Raw genomic sequence first — 18,489 nt, forward strand, 5'->3', positions numbered from 1 at the left:
TTTTGCACTGTGGTAATTGGTAGTAATCAATCTGATTGCAACATAACCTCACTTTGACTAAATCATCACGATCTCAGCTCTCCGATTGTCAAATCCTACAGAATTCACAGTGAAGGATTGTTATGTTTAAACCTAACAATTCTCACCATTTTCATCTTATTACATCCTGGCCCAGGATTGTACGTAATCTTTTCAGTCTCCTTTATAATTTACGATAGACAGAGAAAGAAATAGGATCGGTTCGTAGTGCCTACTTTGTAGGCCGCGCCGCCGCCGGCGTGCGGCGCGGGGCGCGCGGAGCGGGGCGCGCGGCGCGCGGTGCGTGTGCCCGTTGACCCGTTCGAGCAGCTGTTGTCTCCATTACATCGAAAATTTTCGATAATTTGTCATTATTGTTTTTTTTATTGAAATTTGGGTTCTATGCAGCTAAAAGCACAATATGGAATTGAAAATAATTAAAAACAAAACTCAAAATTTCATGAATTTTGCGACGGAAAATTCCACTAGTCCCTCTCAGTATTCGTTACGATGTCACTAACACCCAGTATATTGAATGAATATCATATTTATATCAATACTATAATCAATTTTTTACTAGTTGGAACTAAGTATGTACTTATCGTATTTTAAATGAAGTTTATCATTAATCATAAAAAAGCTGTACTGATGCGGCACGGTACCTGATTGGGGCCCGCGCGGCGGCAGGAGTCCAGCGCCAGCAGCAGGCGGTCCCCCCAGCGCGCCAGCAGCCCGGCCACCTCCGCCCTCGGCGGACGGCTCCACGACTTCACGTTTGCAACACTCAACATACACACGACATGTTAGCTACACACAGGTATTATGAAGGCTACAACGTAACATCATCATCGAATTAGAGTTTACCTAGCCTGAACATTTGACAGGTCTGGTTTTTACAAAAGCTATACAATGTCCCACGCGGCGCACAGGGATTCCTCAAACAACCATCGGAGTATACATATTGGCAGTTGCTTCTGTAATAAGGCACTATATTATGGCACTATTTGAACTATATATATATCGTGGCCATATCATAGAATTGATCATTTCATGAAATGATCGACCATTTCATGAAATGATCGACCATTTCATGAAATGGTCGTATTTCATGAAATAGAACAACATTCGTTGGCCACATCATGATGTGGTTTGGCCAGATCAATGAACACAAAACGTTTAACGATATGACCAACTAAATGCATGATTACTTCATGATATGGCCAAACGTTAGCGATCATATCGTAAAATAGTAACATTATCCACCGGTAGTGGCGCTGGTGTCGCTTTGTTTTTGTTTTGCATAATGGCGGCGGACAATAATTATTCTTGTGTGAACGCGAATAATACGAATAATAATGAGAAAATACAAGATAAAAGTGCAGTGAAGCAATGTTTTGACTCTAAGGTGAAAAGAAAAACTCGTATTAACAGTAGACAGCAACTTTATTTTTATTTTTAGGTTATATGGCAAATAATGAAGATCGAGTGACCACGCTACGTAAATCAATGGACTATTATTGGATTTCAAAATATGATATAATTGAAACTGCGAATGAAGAGATATTAATTTTAAAAAAGAAAAATATAGACGATCCTACTGTCCGTAAAGTTTCTTTTTTTGACGTGACTTATTGTAGATTTGCCGCAGATGGCATTAACTACTTGAAACGGGATTCTATTAAAACGCATAAATGTTTTTGTCATAATTTAAATTATCATAATCCTTTTTTTTATAATTTTTACAAGGCATAACGGTAGGTTAGGGTGCGGCGGGGGTAGCCCTTGGGCCACCCCTACGCCGCCAGTATGTTTATCTTACACACGAAAAGTATACTGAATGATGACCAATGGCATGAAATAGTGTCAAAAAATATGACGACGACTTCAAAGCGAGATGCAGTTACGGCGTATATGTCAACTACATCAACACTCCGTTAATCGAAAATGACTTTTTAATTTTTATTTGACTTTTAAACATTTTTGTACTTTGTACTAGAGTAATACATTATTTCCTACCTTGTTTCGCGTTTTTATTACACCACTTATCATGGACACCCTACATTAATGATATGGCCAAACGTGGATGGAAATATCATTAAACGCTGACGTTTAAACGATATGGTCAGTTGAAGTTGGCCATTTCATGAAATACGACCATTTCATGAAATGGTCGATCATTTCATGAAATGGTCAATTCTATGATCTGGCCACGACATATACAGGGTGTTAGTGACATCGTAACGAATACTCAGGGGGATGATTCAGGCCATGATTTTGAGTTAATATCAAGTGGAATTTTTCGTCGCAAAATTCATGACTTTTTTTAGGTTTTTTTTTTAATTATTTTCAATTCTATACTTTTGCGATGAAAAATTCCATTTGATATTAACTCAGAATAATCAGCCGAATCATCCCCCTCAGTATTTGTTACGATGTCAATTACACCCCACACAAGTACATACGGTAGCCATACAAGTAGGTATGGGTGTTAGTGACACCGTAACGAATATTGAGGGGGATGGTTCAGACCATGATTCTGAGTTGATATCAAGTGGAATTTTCAGTCTGAATATTCCTGAAAATTTTTGTGTTTTTTTTTTAATTATTTTCAATTCCATACTTTTGCGACGGAAAATTCCACTTGATATCATCTCAGAATCATGGCCTCAATCACCCCTCAAAGTTTTCGTTACGATGTCACTAACACCCTGTATAGTATCGTGACCCGCCCACCCGATGTGCTGTTACACTGGCCGATCCCGACGCATCGGGCTGTTATACGGGATTGAGTAATGTAATAAGACCTTTTACATAAGCGACTACCAGTCTAGAGAATATTTTTTTATTTGATTTGATTTCGGTGGAGTGTAGACACTCCGCCTGTAGATTGAGTAATAACGCTTAGCCAGACTTGTCAAATGTACATTTGACCTGGCTAACCTAATTTGAACGGTTACTCTGCGACGCCAGAAGGGATGCCTTTTTCAAAATGCTAGTTCAATACATCCCCGCCGGCCGAGGCGCACTCGAGTAGGATTTCCGAGCTAATAACACCCGTAAACCCTACTCCAAAACGGGATAGCGCGAGCATCAGGTTACCTGATCTTCCTGAAGACCACGCAGCGAGTGTCGTCTCGCAGCTGCCCAGTCTTGGTCAGCGTGAAGTGCTGCGAGTCCTGTCACGTCCATATCGTCAGCCAAGTCAGCAATTTTAACAAAAAAGAATCGGTTTGAAATCTACAAACTACGGAGTGTATTCAGACACACAATTTGACCTCGTCGGCGCGTACCGGGCGGCCAGGCTTTTCCGTAAGAGGGAAAAGGTAGGGAAACCGGCACTAAATACCGGAACTAGTCTATGGAGTGTTTCCTTCGATTCGGTCGTCATTATTACATTTTTAAAATTTCGTCACAAAATTCATTGTTGTACAACAGCTACCTGCTGGTTGCCTTCTGTGCCGCCTGCACTGATGGAAGCAAATACATTTACTTAAATCACCGAATATGATCAGCGTCTTTCGGGTAAATATGTCATAAAATCGACGTTCTTTCCAACATGATGGACCTGTGGCGATTTACAGTCCAAATATCCTACATAATATATTCAGAAATAGAAACACTTAACACTTTAGAGGAGCAATAACCGTCCAGGACATCGCGATACCTGATTCCCGTAACACAAAAAACCATTGATGCTACAGGCGTGGCGCTGATCACCTGTTACCAAGCGGTAGATCATGTCCATGTTATCAAAGGTGGCTGCAAGTTATCTCGCGACAACTTGTGCCTCCGCCCGCCCCGGTTGACAGCACGTAATGTATGTGCAAGCGACTACCGCGTAAGGCTCCCGGCTCTCATGGCAGGCGAACACGGCGAGCGGGGAGGGCATGTGGGGGCTGCGCAGCGTGTCCAGGCAGAGACCCGTCTCCGGGTTGCGGAACCTGCAACCAATTTAAAGAAATACATTTAAATAACACAAGGACTAAGACTAAAACTATAAAGTATTTATTAAGTTCCTACATAAATACGGCGTCTCTTAAGCGAATACTTAATTATAGTCCCTTTCGCAGGAGTTAGAAAATATCGGTCAATGATTTTTGAGTCAAATGTCTTAACTCCTTTGTAATGTTCTATTCTAGTGTAGATTCTGTGACGTCACGATGTGAGTGGTGCTGTAACTAACCTGCCGTACCCAAAGGCGTCCCTCACCGGCACGAACTGCTCCGGGAACACGTGCTGCAGGTACCACTCGAAGCTCCGGCAGCGCAGGTTCTGACGTAGCTGCCTGCCGGGGGACACGTCGCCCACCTTGGAACTGTTCTGAAGGCAACACGATACACAACCAAAGAACAAATAAGAAACGTAGATAATGTCTGCGTTAGAATACACGCCGCCTTGACTCAAGATCTGGAGGTCGTAGGATTGATTCCCTCTTGAATATTAAAAAAAAAGTCGATTTTTCTTGAACAGATATCCTGTCTGAGTCAAAAACTAGGGTGCCTCAATAATAACCCTAACGTCCTGACACTAGGACTGATGTTACAACCCCACAACAGAAGCAGTCCTCACCCTGAGGTCGGGCCGGTGCAGGTAGAACAGCTCCTTGTAGTCGTCCATCCACACCTCCGCCATGCGAGCCGTGTTGATGTCTGCAACACAACATCTTCACAGAATAAGGAATAACACTACGTATAGACCGGCAACTCTCCGCTCCCCACCAGCGGCTTAGGTACTTTAGTCTTCAATCGTATGGGCGCCAGACAACACACACGGTGCGCGTTTACCATGACTACCATAATTTGTGAATATACAACACAATACAAAACTCTATTATTGCACGTTAAATAAAAACACAAACATAACATTAAATAAGTATAATAGTGTTATGACACTAAAGTCGCTAAAGTATGGATATTCTTCTTGTATCGTGTGGGTTGGGAGGTGGTCATAAGGTACGTGCGGAGAGGATCGGACCCGTAACGGGGCACATACCATAGTCGTCAGCGGGGGCGGGCGGCCCGTAGGGGCGGCAGCTGCGGTCCACGTGGCCCACCCGCGAGCACGGCACCACCTCCAGCGTGCCGCCGCCTGCGCAGTGCGCACAAACAATCACATCAATTATTTATTGTTAAAAATCGCGAAATAACAATGGAAACTCAAACTCAAATATATCACTATCGCAGCTTCCCAACCTGTACATACACAATAAAAAAATATTATAAAAAGAAAACAAAAAACCCGACTGCACAGTAAAAAGCGCAGAACAAGCCCATAAAATTCACCACGAAATGTATTCGTAATCGATAGTTCAATAAAAACTTATTCTAAATACTGGCCCCGATTCGTGCAGACACCTCAGATTTTTATTTTAAGTTATATCCGTCATTTTCTTATAGGATCGGATGATTGACAACTGTTAATTTTAAAATCAAAGAGAATGGATGAATAACCCGGCCGAGTAAAATAGACATCTCGCTATATGCAACCTGCTTAACGTGTGCTGGAGATTTAATTCTGTCGGGTTATTCGGGGTTTAAAATTTTGGGAGGGTTTTTTATATTTCTGCCTTTACGTGTGATCCATACATTTTATTCCTGTCGATTGCCCGTCCGTTTCCTTTTCGGAGTATAAGAAAAGAACAGCTTAACTTAATATAAAATTGGTGTGTACTGGAACCACCACCACTAACTAACTAAATACTTAATAATAATTTATAAATGTTGATGGATGGAATATCGCAGGCGGGCACCAACTTGACCGCCACCAACGAAAATACCTATATGTATGTAGATCAATCACTCACTCAGTCAAAACACGTTCCGCACTCAACACGTTGCGAGGCGGCGCGCGGCGGTAAGTAATAGTGTCGTAATATAGAACTAAAGTTGCAATTATCTAAGTAGTCACATTGAAAATAAATGATGTGATCGATGAAAACACGGCAAAACCACTACACACGCACTAAGCACTATGGGGAAGATAATACGGCCGAAGTAGCCGTGCAAGGTGTGTGTGTACGTGTACCTACACTGCCAGACCTTGAAGGACATCTCGAGCAGCTCGCCGCCCCAGGGCTGCGCCTGGTCGTCGTTCGCGCCCAGCTGCAGGTAGTACGCGCGGCTGACGGCGAACAGCCCGCCCACCATCGTCGGGGACCTGCTCAACAACATTCACATCTTTCTATTCACCCAGCAGGCGCTTTAATCCTAGGTCTGGCTGTAGGCCTCTTCCTTGTCCATTTTTCTGCTTTCTCTTTTCACCGTTCCTTTTACGAAAAATCAAACGTCGGCCGGATATCATCCTTGTTTTGTGAATATACTTACTACGAATGCGAGCAGTGAATGACTGGAACTGCCTGTCCGCAGTTTGTTTCCCAACCACAAACCTTGCAGTTTTCAAGGCAAGATTGAATAAGCATAAAAAAAGAAAGGGCAAGCGTGTGACCCCGTGTGGTCTTAGCACTTGGTATCAATAGTAAGAATAGTAGTTGTAGTGAGTATGTGGGGCTCTGCCCACTCTGTAAGTAGGTGTGATATGCTGACCGTGTGGGTGCGATGTCGGACCCCCGCCGCTGCTTCTCCCGCTCCGAGACCTCGATCCACGTGGACGCACCCTTGAACGTGAACCCCCCCACCTGCACAGGTTCAAAAACTGATTATTTTTAGATTTTACAGCACTCGCCCGTGGAAAACTCACTCAGAGGAAAATTACCGAAAAATTTTGACTCGGACGTTCGTGGCATAAGTTCTTCGCGAAAGTAAAATTAGTCAGTAACCAAATTGATTATTGTATTATATAAGTAGCAGCTGACCTCGAAGTCGGGTGTCCCCCGCGGGGTGTACTTGTAGGTGCCGGCGTGGATGTGGTCGGTGAGGGGCGCGACGACGGCGCGCGGCGCGTCCTGCACGCGCTGCAGCAGCGGCCGCAGCCAGTCGGGCTGCGCCTCGCAGTGCGCGTCCAGGAACACCAGCACCGAGCCCGCCGCGGCGCGGGCGCCCACCAGCCGCGCCCGCGGCAGCCCCACGCTGCCACAACACACATACTTACTACGTACAGTACGATCGGGTCTAACGTCGCACCCTATGAAAACGTCTTTTTTGACAGTTGTTATGTACGTAAAATGTATGAAAATGCGATAGAAGCTGGTCGACGCATGCATGTCATAATATAATGTGGGATATAGAAATAACACGGGATATATTTTAAATGTCCTTACTCCTTATATTTTACCCAAATCATTGCACCATCGACTCGCCTCTCTTACTTTAAAAAAAAAACTGCCTTACGTCCTCCTTTCATACCATAAACAATCAAATTCCCATTCATTATCCTTCCATAGTATTCTCACTTTCCTACATATGTATATATTCCCCTTTCTCTTTTCCTTGTCTATCTCTCTCGTAGACACTCACCGTTCGGGCAGCCTGCGTATCCGTACGAGGTTGGGCGGCAGGCGCGTGCGCACGTAGTGGCTGAGTTGGCCCTTCAGCTCCGGCAGCGTGGAGTTGTCGTCCACCAGAATGATCTCCTTCAGGTACACCAGCTGCGAGCTGGGGTCCTGCCCCGGGTAACCTGCACGTACCACAAATACAAAATATACTTTTCCGCACCAAAATAAGGAAATAATTACAACCACACCCCACGGTGGGATCAGTATTAAAGATTTATAAGTAGAGTTCCCAGTGAGTTTCCATACTTGTATGCTTCTATTAGGAGTAAAACAAACAACATAATCCGTTCAGCGGCACCTCATCTCGACCATGTTGTGTGGGCGGTCATATGTTTTTTATCGTGAGGATCCCAAGTCCCAGCCATGGTATTAATATCATGTTTGTGCCAGTTGACGGAGCATGCGGCAGGCGCCCACCCACAGTCCTGTCGTCCCCGCCGCGGTGCAGCCGGTACCAGGCGTGGTCGCGCCGCGCGCTGGCCACCACCGACCAGACGGTGCGCAGCAGCGCGGAGTACGGCTCGTCGCGGAAGGTGATCACCACCGACGCTGACGGCAGCACGGCGTCGTACAGCATGTGTCTGCATGCGGGGTTGCGCCGGTCTAAGTAACGAGATACACATTTTTTTTTAAATAAAATTAGCTTTGCGTATTGCGTAAAACGAAGGTAGTGATAAAGAATCAGAGAGCGAATGCAGAGACTGATTACAGAGAGTAGTGAATATACTAATCAATTATTATCAAAACTTGTGGGATTTCCACAAATGTACTTGACCTCCAACGGAGCGATTGTAGGCAATCCGGTCGCTGATGTAGACGTTCATGGCTCCCTCCTGCGAGTCGCCGCAGAGTGCGCGCGCCGCCCCCGGCAGCTCGGCGGGCGCTCCGCCCTCGCCCAGGCCGGGCAGCACGAGCGCCTCGCCCGCCGCCACCTGCTGCTCCAAGTCCGTGGCCTGCGCCTCCGCCCACCTGTCTCCGGCCTGCCAGTCTGAAGGCGCCGGCGATATCCACTTCACCACGCGGTTGCCTGCCAAGTGTTACATTTATTGCAGCCTCTCCATTACATCTCCGGACAACGACACGTCAAAAAAATTCAAAACTTCAAAATTATTTGTCGACATGCACAGCAATGTTTTGTTGTAGATATATCGATATACCTATGTCACCAATTCCGATGAAAAGCTTCACCTCCTCCTTGTTAATGTGAAGAACCAGTACAGCTCGCCGCGGTATACCAAGCGCAGTACTGCCGATCTCACAGTCGCTTAACGCTGTCTAACAACTCATGTATCTACATAACGTACATACACACACGCGCGAGATTAACCCGACGTCGAGGGCAGAACCACAAGTAATTACAAGACAACTTCGCCCACATTATGTTAGAAAGTACTTCAGACGGTTCTGGCGACATACACGGACAGACAAGCAGCTGGACGCGCTCTATCATCATTCGCTCCCAAGCAATAATAAGTTCGTACCAGACATCTTCTGTACATCTGGCCAGTTGTTCACTACTATGACCAGTGTCGCCAGCGCACACAACAGCGCGCATATTTTAGCTGTCCGGGCACATTTCTTCACTGGGAGTTGCACCATAATAAAATAAGTCACAAGTGAATTTCCGGCGTGCGCACGCCCGCGCCGCGCATGCGCGTCGCTTGCGCTGTTTTCCATCAATCAGTCAATTTGTTTTATAACAAACAATATTAGGTACGTTCGTATATATATATCACAACCGAAGGTATAACGAGCATTGGAAGGAAATGGACAATTCAAATTAAAAATATCTTTTGCCAGACAGAGAGCAGCCTGCGCTACCCCGCTCCCGCGCGCGCGCCTACGCTCTTCCGGTGGTGTGGTGAAGTGAGCTGTACACAGTCGTGAGGTACGCACGCGCATACCACCACCGCGGTAAGACACGGGTGCGGGGCAGCCACGACGCCTCTTGAAAACTTATTCATAAGAAACGTATGACAACGCCGCATTTCGAGTCACACACAGGCGGCGGCGCGGCACACACAAGACATTTCAGGGAATACACCGCCGCCGCACCTGCGCCGCGTCTGTATAACTCGCGCCTTACAATATTATTTACGTTTATGGCGTGCATTGCAGATTACATTTTATAGTGCCAGGTGGTAAAACGAAAATCAAATGTGATTGTTGAGTGCGCGCTAGCTATGACGTTGGTAAGTCAGTGTGTCGCCTGTCGTCAGTCCACCCCCACATGCGTACCTCACGCCCAAGCGGCGTGGGCAGGTTCACTACACATCTAAACCCACAGCGCTGGAGTCCTTAAGGACAAATCCCTACTGTGTTTACAGAGCAACTCTCCCACTCACACGCTGTTAAATTACTTTGAAAACATCTCTAATATTTGTTTTCCTTGTTTTGTATGCAATAAAGAATAAGTAAATTATACCTAACAAAAAAAAAGAAAATGAGAGTCACCAGCGCGATCCATTTGTCCGGCCAAGTAGTTAATGCCATCGAGCGGATTGGCCGCCTCTATAGTTAGAGTAATCGGGTCGTTGAGATCCTTTAGCTCCTTCCTAGTGTTTGGTCATGAGGAACTATTCATTAATTCATTGTTATATTATTGTTGTTCATAGTTTTTTTTAATTACATAATCGTTGTAGGTGAGTGGCTAATGCGCCTACACGTGACATTTTACAAGCTGGCCCACGCCGCCGCGCCGCGGCCGCTGCCATGTTTGAATGTTTCTTTAGGCAAGGTCAGTACTACGGCCCTCGCGGCCGGAAACGCCGAGACAGTATGCAAATGTGGTCGAAGCCACCGCTACCACAGGTTCGGTACTGGGCGCCTGTAAGCGCGCACGGCAGCGCGCAGGACAAGTTCTCACACCGTGCACTAGCAAGCACAGCGCTCATTTCGAGACACAGTAAACCGCCCAAGTAACTTGGGGAACAGTTATTTAAAACTTCGTTCTTGCAGAATACTCGTACTCCATAATTAAGAAATGCTGATTACGAGGGCAGCGCAGGACCGATCGTCGTGGAGATCCTTGGGGGAGGCCTATGCCCAGCAGTGGGCGTCGTACGGCTGATGATGATGATGATTACGAGTCCCACTGGCTGCCTCACTAACAGGTCACCGGAACGAGGCGGGTGACATGCCCTGCTGGCACTGCTGGTGCGAGGGCCCATACGGCTCCCTCCACGCGGGTGCTGGGCGTGGTGAGCGCTTCAGTACTGGAGGCGTAAATTGAAAATATAGGTAAGTACCTGCTTTAATAACATTCATTTGGATTAGGATTTTAACAAAATTGATTTCTCCCATATAAGAGAACTTGTCAAAGTTTTAAACCTTAACATTATATTTTTGATGGAATGTACCTAATTCATTCATCGCGGTGCGGTGCAGTCGTGAAGTAAAGTGTTGTCTACAGGAGACTATCGAGAGGAGAGCAAACAGTGTCGGCCGTTGCTTGTCGAGTCACGGGTGCGGTCGGTATATCGGCTGTCATATGTGTGTTATATCTACGTACATTTAAGATAGCTCACGCTGAGCAAAAAAGATATAAGATTATCATTTTATTGGTTCTTCTAATGTACTTACCCTTTTCAATGGCAAATAAAGATTATATTGCATTATTTGAGAACCAGATTCGCTATAGCGTAAAATGTAAGTAATAGGTTTTTACCTACTCGTTTTTTTTTTACTACAGATAGAACGACAGAATTAGGACTGGCGACATGCGTAAAATATAATTGAAACAAAGTAATTGCCGGCGCCAGTGTACATGAACGGAGGGGGCGAGTGGGCGGGGCGTGGCGGTCCCGCGGCGGCACGTGGTCGCGGCCCGCGGCGCGGCACTCGATGCCGGAGCACGACGCGTACCAGCTGCGGCCGCGGAGCGCGCGGCGCCGCGAGCCGCGCGAGCGCCGGCCGCCGCAGCCGCTCAGCAAGTACCGCCGCAAGACCGCCAACGCGCGCGAGCGCAGCCGCATGCGCGAGATCAACCGCGCGTTCGAGACGCTGCGGCGCGCCGTGCCCGCTGCCGCCATCACGGGCGCGCCCGTGCCCTGCGAGAAGCTCACCAAGATCACGACGCTGCGGCTGGCCATGCGCTACATCGCGGCGCTGTCGGCGGCGCTGCGCGAGGCGGAGGCGCCGACCGCCGCGTGGGCCTCTCCGCGCTCCGACCGCTCCGGGCACTCCGGGCGCTCCGACCCCGACGCCGCCTCCACGGAGGAGTTCGCGGAGGACTCCCTCTCGCCCTTCGACTCCTTCTTCGCGGAGTTCGAGTGCGATTACGTGGACAGGACTTTCGCGTGACAGTGGCCGCGTACTCAGTGATGTGTGGCCCGAGCCTGGACCCGATGCGGTGGTGCTAATTGTAATTACTTAGGTATCCAACCTCCCTGCCATATTATTGTTTAATTTACCAGAGATGTTTTGAGATTTATTTATATTTTTATTTAAATTTAATAAATTGTAACTGTTATTGTTTTACGAAGGTTTTATTTTAAGGCCAATTGGTATTTTAATTCTTATTCTATGTCAAAGGATACCATAGGTACCTGCCTACCTTAGATAACAATCAACAACGACAATTAGTACTTATAGGTATCTTTGGTAGGTGAGAGGTTCAGGTATATCCAATTATTACAACAAGGCAGGCAAATACTCATTTACTCTTGATTGGAATTTTAACATAACAAATACTTTATTGCACACAGGAAATACAAAACAAAAGAGAAATAGAAGTACAATAGGCGGCCTTACTGCTAAGCAGCAAGTAGTAGGTTGCTTTAGTAATAATTAGACTAACTGAAGTTTACTTCTAAATTATTTCGGTGTTAAGTGAAACGAAGATTCCTGAATCATAAATAACTAGAAGGGATCTCTCGAGAAGGATAAAACCCTCCTCCGCGGGCTATTTATAACACACGAGGAGTAACCACACGACACACCGCATTCCGCCCGCACTCAGCCACGTGCGCCCTGTCCACCCCACAGTGCTGCTAGCGTGTCTACTGAGGGAAGTGATAGCGAAGATCTATTGCCGCATCACTCATGAGTTTATAGACCTGTTGTTCTGTCTCTGCTCACCCCAGTGGGAGTTAGGCGCGTGTCTGTATGTTCGTGACGTTGATATTTATGTAAACAGTTATCTCCTGACCTGAAAATCTCTGGTGCTAACGACTGGTGTGTGAGCATCCATCGAACGACTTGTGACACGGCGCCTCTGCCCGCTGGGGATTCAGGGTGGAATGATTTATAATATATAGTCATTATATATAGAGCCGACGTGTCGCCGCGCTCGTCCTCTCTCCACGCAGGCGCAGTATCCAGGCCATCACACAATGAATCTTACCAAATATCTTGCGCAGTGATCCGGCACGATCTCCGATTGTGACTAGTCTCCGGAAGCGTGGGCTCTTGTATAGACACACAAGGTTCCATCCAGCAGGCAAAGTCTTGGCAGTTATAACCTTGTCAAAGCACGCGGCTACCTTGCCCACGCGCATCTATCGAGCATTGTTCTCGACGCAAGTTGAAATTGGTTTCGCTTCGCAACATTAGTTTTATTTCTGTCTTCCTTCGGACCGACTTGGGCCGGCAACCAGCTACTACCCCTTTACGATTGCTATAATACGGCCCCTTAAAGTACACAACCTACTTATGTAAAGGAATATCACTTGGTTGGTATATTTGTTCAATATAAAACACTGTATTGCACATAAAACAAATGTAATACATTCAAATCAGTGGCAATAGGTCAATATAATACAATCGGTGGCCTTAATACCTACACAGTAGTTATTCCAGACAACCTTAGCGTGAACATTATAAATCAGGTCGGTGCATATGACCAGTGATGTGCCGTTTTCGGGAACTGTCGCACTTTGGGAACATTCCCGGCAGTAAAAAGGCGCAAAGCTTATAAAAAGAGCTTTATTACTTAACGTTTAGGCAGATAAGTCGTACGAAGAGTACAAGAAAAAAACAATTTGTTAAAGAGTTTTTACAACGGGAACATTCCCAGATTCCCACTTCGGGAACATTCCTGGGAACGGCACATCACTGATTACGATAATACGAGTAGACTCAAATCGGCATTCGTAACTTACAAAATAAAATTCCTTCCATGCTTGACTACTCCAAGCAAATAATTATCATCATTTCATTCCATGGCACACGCAACATCGGCAGGGCATGTCGTCAAAACCGACACGGGGATTGTGTCCTCTGTGTCATGGATCACGTGCCACATGTGGTGGGCTGGTCACGTGTCTGCCACCATACGGTTCATCATCACCACCTCATTCATTGACCACAGCTTGTCTATCCCCTGACAGCGATATAGACTGCCTACGGCGGACGGCTGATGACGTGCATACGTCTCCTTAGTCCACCGCTTGATAACCTGCGCCCCACGCTGCAGCTGCATTACGGATGGCTTGAAGCCAACTCAGATCTCGAAGTTAAGCCGCTCTCTATTAACTCGACTTAACCACGAATGGCACGGAGCCATACAGCCTCTCATTGCTGGAAACAGGGCTCCCCGCAATCAATGAGAGGGGATATGGAGCATACTCCACAACACTGCTCCACTGCCGGCCTAGGTACCTTCTACTAAAAGTAATTTAATTACAATGTATGTGACTGCTATATTAGGTCCTACTTTATAGTTGCTTTAAAAGATCGTCTATATTTGGTGAAATCAGAGCGCACAGTGTTAGGATAAAAACTTACGCAACGATCGCGTCAAGCAATAAAGAAGCAAATTGCGGCGGGTCCCGGCTCGTTGCGGCTGAGCGGATTGCTTTCCCGCCAAATACGGCGCCATGACAGTTCATTGAATTTATGTTAAAACGACAGCGTCGAGACCCGGCGCGGGCGCGCACGGCTCGTACGAACCCGTTCGCATTTTATTTTGGTTGCGTTGACAGTTATGCATAAGACTGTCCGTCAAGATCTGTAAATGCTGCATTGATTAAACTAAGGCGTGACCAAATAGAGCCTGTCGCCTTTTTTGGTCGAGCACAATTGCGAAATGTTAGATATACGTACTTACACAGTGGTGGTAGACGGAGGTACCACTTGTAGGTGCTGTACCAGCTGAGTCAGGTAGGCGCGGCCACTCGTATCTCATCACTCAGTCACTTCACTCCGTGCAGTACGTACTACTCTGTCTGATTAATATTGTACCCACTTGTACAAGTCAATCAATCAATAATTCTTTATTGCACAAAAACATAAACTTAGAACATGTGCAAAGGAATAAAATAAGCACAATAGGCTGCTAGGTGTATCTATACTTGTTAGTAGTCCGCCAAATAACCGTCATGTCGACAGATAGAGGAGATTCTTGCACCGGCGGATGGTGTCCACGCTCTAGTGGTTCATCTACTACTGTTGGACCCCGCTGTCCCGGCCGATATCTTCTTAATTGGAGGCATGTACTGGTTAATAAACTAACTAGCATTGCGTTAGTATCTCCTTCAGGTTGGTAGGTCATACCGTCAGTTACCAGTTAGCCAGTGGGCAAGCGGACCCTTTGAAAACGAGGATAACGTTGCTCTACATGAATCCCTAAAACGAGCATTTTTATGAGTCTTTAAGGATAATTAGGTATTAATTCAAAAACATTTATTTAAATATGTATAACTAATAAGTATTTAGTTTAAGGTGACTAACCCGAGCTATTCTCAGTAACGTGTTGTCATCGGGTTCAATTCAAAATAAATAATGCTATTTATATATTTGAGTTAATTACCTAAATTAACAATCCGGGGAGCTCGTAACATAGCTCAGTGGCGCGTTGTTTTCCTTCAGATACTTCTAAGGCCAGATACTGTAATCACGCCCGCAATCACTGTCGCGGTGGGCAGAACTTCAAGTTATTAGATTACCTGCGGGAAATACTTACCTACTTAGATGCGGGTAGTACTTAATTGGATGAAAGGTGAACGTCGGCTACAACATCGGGGTGTAAGTGCGGCTAGGCCGGAGCGCTTGTGTACCTAACCGTTTCGTTAGTCGAACCATGGACGGCCGCAGACACTTATAACGTTACGTTACGTTACGTTGATAATTTCCGTCCGTAAACACCCTGGTATCAACAACCCTCAAATGTCCTCACCGGCCTGCAACATATAGTACTTACCTAATAGGTACTTACCTTATTATTTAACTTCGTCAAAAGATGATTCATTCTGAAACTGGATTCGAACCAAAAAACCAAATCTTCCTCCGATGTACACGTAAAGGAAAAAATAATTTTAAGTGATTAAATGTTGCGTGGGATGTCAGGTCGCAGCGGCAGCGCGCGCGCAAGGTCACGCCGCGAGCGTGACGTCACGCTGCAGCGCTGCGCAGGCGCCGCGTGGGCCGGCCCCTCTCCGCGCGACACATCACCCGAACCAGCGACGTTCTACTGGCCTATCTCCTGCGAGAGCCAACGTCTCGTGTCACAGATTATGTACCTAACGGTGGTATGACTCCATGTATGACTAACTTAACTAGGATCAATTCGTTCTCCAAACTGAGAAACAAACAAAGTTTGCGTCATACCATTCGTCACGTTATAATTTGTAGGTTAAGCTATGTACTAAAACATCTATTTAGCAGGTAGGTCCCTGTAGTAAGCGGAAGACTGGTCAGTAGAGCTCGTGCGAACTTCGCACGTAAAACACCATGTGTACCGGTCCCGCCCCCGCCACCTGCCTACACGGCAGACTGTCAAGAGGAAGTAAGTAAGCACTCCGCCCCATCACTCCTGTGATGGAGCAAGCTGGTTATGTCACCTGCAATAGTAATACAAACCAATACGGCAGAATATCCGTACATACGGATAATTTTGAAGTAGGTACCAACTGTAAGTCCTACTTTCCGAAAGGTACATTCATAGGCTTACTGGTTGTTACTCGCGACTTCGTTCGTAGGAAACCCTACTACCTATTAAAACTATTATGTAAAAGTTTATACAAACTTTGCCACCCCTTTTTACTCCCTTAGGAGCGAATTTCAAAAAAAATTTAGAGCACTTTTGTTTCCCAGATTTCGTGATAATGAGTGAGAGGCAGGTATTTCGGTTTTATATACTTACCTTTAATGTAGAAGATTGATTGATTAGTTGGTATGTAGCTGAAAGCTTGAGATCCTTCGGATAGGATGTCCCTCAGGGGTGTCGGAGTACTTGTTGGGCTTCCAAGCCACCCTTCGTGATTGTCGTTTATAGGTTTCAATGCAATGTAAAGTAACTGTAAGACGAGCGCGAGCGCATTGCAACTTTGCAACCCACGCGCAGGCGCACGTTTTTTTTTCTTTAAAATATGTTTAGCCTTCTTTTTATAATCCATACCTCGTCTTCTGATAAATGATATTTTTTTTGTTTTATTAAGGTTACCTCTAGTTTCGCGTTTGAATATGCTTTCCTGGCAAAAACCTATTGACGCTAACTTTTGAAAACTCCAAAATTATAATGATCAAGTACCTAGAGGGACTGAATTCTGACATAACACGTAAGCTTACGAGTACTTACATGGGGTAACCAGAGATACATCCATCGCAAGATGAACTAAGTACCCACACCTCACTGAGCTTTCTGTTAGACCAACGTGATACGTACTGAATTCTGATTTAACGTTAAAACTACTGCAGCCTCTCAACCTGTATAGCCGGAGCAGAAGCAGCCGAAAGAAAAACCTCGATTATGAAAACATTTCCGTAATTAGGTACCTAAGTTCATATTATTATTGAACATTCGTCCGCACGTTCTTATATCTCTGCCACCCATCGATACTGCTCTTGTTACGTGCTGTCAAGCGTGGGAACACCGCGGCGGCCCCTCAGCTGGTCGCGACACACATCAATAAATAAACACCATGTTTTATACCATTAGTGGGCTCGTAAATATCCTCGAGAAGCTCAACTATTCAGCAGATCTGTATCCAGTCGCAACTGCAGCCGAGTGCAGGACCATTCACGTACCCGTTACATGTAGGTACCTACCTACAAGTGTACAACTACATGACATGCTGACGCCTGTAGGGTAGGCATGATGAACTAAGTACCCACGAGCGTAGTGCCAGTCGCTCACCACTGTCGAGGTGAACGTGCTGAAACAGACTATAGCGTGCCACTCGCTGGTGGCACAGACCCCCCGTATCACGCAACTGGGTGTTGCATCTCTGACTCGATATCTGTATAGACGCTGTACCTAAAATCTAAACTATAGAAACAAACGTCCCGAATTCCAATCCTAATAGCGGGTCAATTTTGAAACTCTACCTGTTAAATACTAGTTACATGTTTACAGTATATCACGCTTAGAATACCGTACAAACATGGAGTATGCATGCTCTGATGGATGTAGTGTATGATGTGATGTTGAGATCTACAACTGCGTGTGCGCACGGTACGCGAATTGGAGGCTGGTTTTTATGTCCAGTGCGATCGGAGATGATTACGTTGCGTATGAACGCTCGGCGGCGCCGTCTGTTGGTATTCGCCACTTTCTTACTCGAAACTTGAGCTAAAAGAATATGATGTAATTCTACGTACTTATACTTCTTGTCTCGTCTGGGTTGTGAGATAAATCATAGCCGTGCCCTCCGAAGCACGGATCATCTCATCTCAACAATCAGGTGTGCGTCAAGCTAGCGGCCTCAAAAAAAAAATGGGCACGAAAAAATAATTTGACCATACCAAAAAATAGTACTCTTATTGAAAAAAATAGTACCTGTTGTAAAAAAATTAGTACCATCACGGTTCTGGAATTATAGCCATGTTTTATTGCACTTGCTAGCTTGACGGTGAGCGAAATTTGGCGAGAGTTAACGACAAGGTCTTTCGCTTTGATTTAAACGCCAAAAAATAGTATCGAAATAGTACTCACCCCCTGCAAAATACCGAAAGTAGTACTTCAACGGTTCCAAAGTTATAAAGGTAGTTCTTTGATCCCGCTAGCTTGACGTTTTGAAAATACCTATTATCTGGGGAATGCTTGCATACTTCAGTTTGTAACTAATGTCAATAAACTCGTA

At 45.7% G+C, this 18,489-nt stretch overlaps 2 protein-coding genes across 2 annotated transcripts; one reads left to right on the forward strand and one right to left on the reverse strand.

The window, feature by feature from the left end:
* Positions 1-680: 680 nt before the first annotated feature.
* Positions 681-10,182, reverse strand: LOC126373047 (polypeptide N-acetylgalactosaminyltransferase 1-like; the record flags this gene model as incomplete). The annotated part of the gene is made up of 14 exons (XM_050019003.1): positions 10,146-10,182; positions 8,950-9,051; positions 8,244-8,495; positions 7,886-8,071; positions 7,431-7,590; positions 6,830-7,043; positions 6,561-6,652; positions 6,047-6,174; positions 5,011-5,106; positions 4,588-4,667; positions 4,202-4,338; positions 3,854-3,959; positions 3,118-3,194; positions 681-801 (listed from the first exon to the last, which is right to left on the reverse strand). Coding segments are annotated over exons 1-14 (1,788 nt in total), but the record flags the coding sequence as incomplete, so codon positions are not given.
* Positions 10,183-11,311: 1,129 nt separating this feature from the next.
* On the forward strand, positions 11,312-11,947 carry LOC126373266 (helix-loop-helix protein delilah-like). The gene has a single exon (XM_050019316.1). The coding sequence runs from the start codon at positions 11,312-11,314 to the stop codon at positions 11,768-11,770; it is 459 nt and encodes a 152-aa protein (XP_049875273.1). The 3' UTR covers positions 11,771-11,947.
* The last annotated feature ends 6,542 nt before the right edge of the window (positions 11,948-18,489 follow it).

Source organism: Pectinophora gossypiella, chromosome 15, assembly GCF_024362695.1.
Source record: "Pectinophora gossypiella chromosome 15, ilPecGoss1.1, whole genome shotgun sequence".
Taxonomy (NCBI): Eukaryota; Metazoa; Arthropoda; class Insecta; order Lepidoptera; family Gelechiidae; genus Pectinophora; species Pectinophora gossypiella.

Bases quoted from the DNA above. Each gene is read 5' to 3' on its own strand.
- LOC126373266 (XM_050019316.1), top strand. From the start codon at position 11,312: ATGCCGGAGCACGACGCGTACCAGCTGCGGCCGCGGAGCGCGCGGCGC.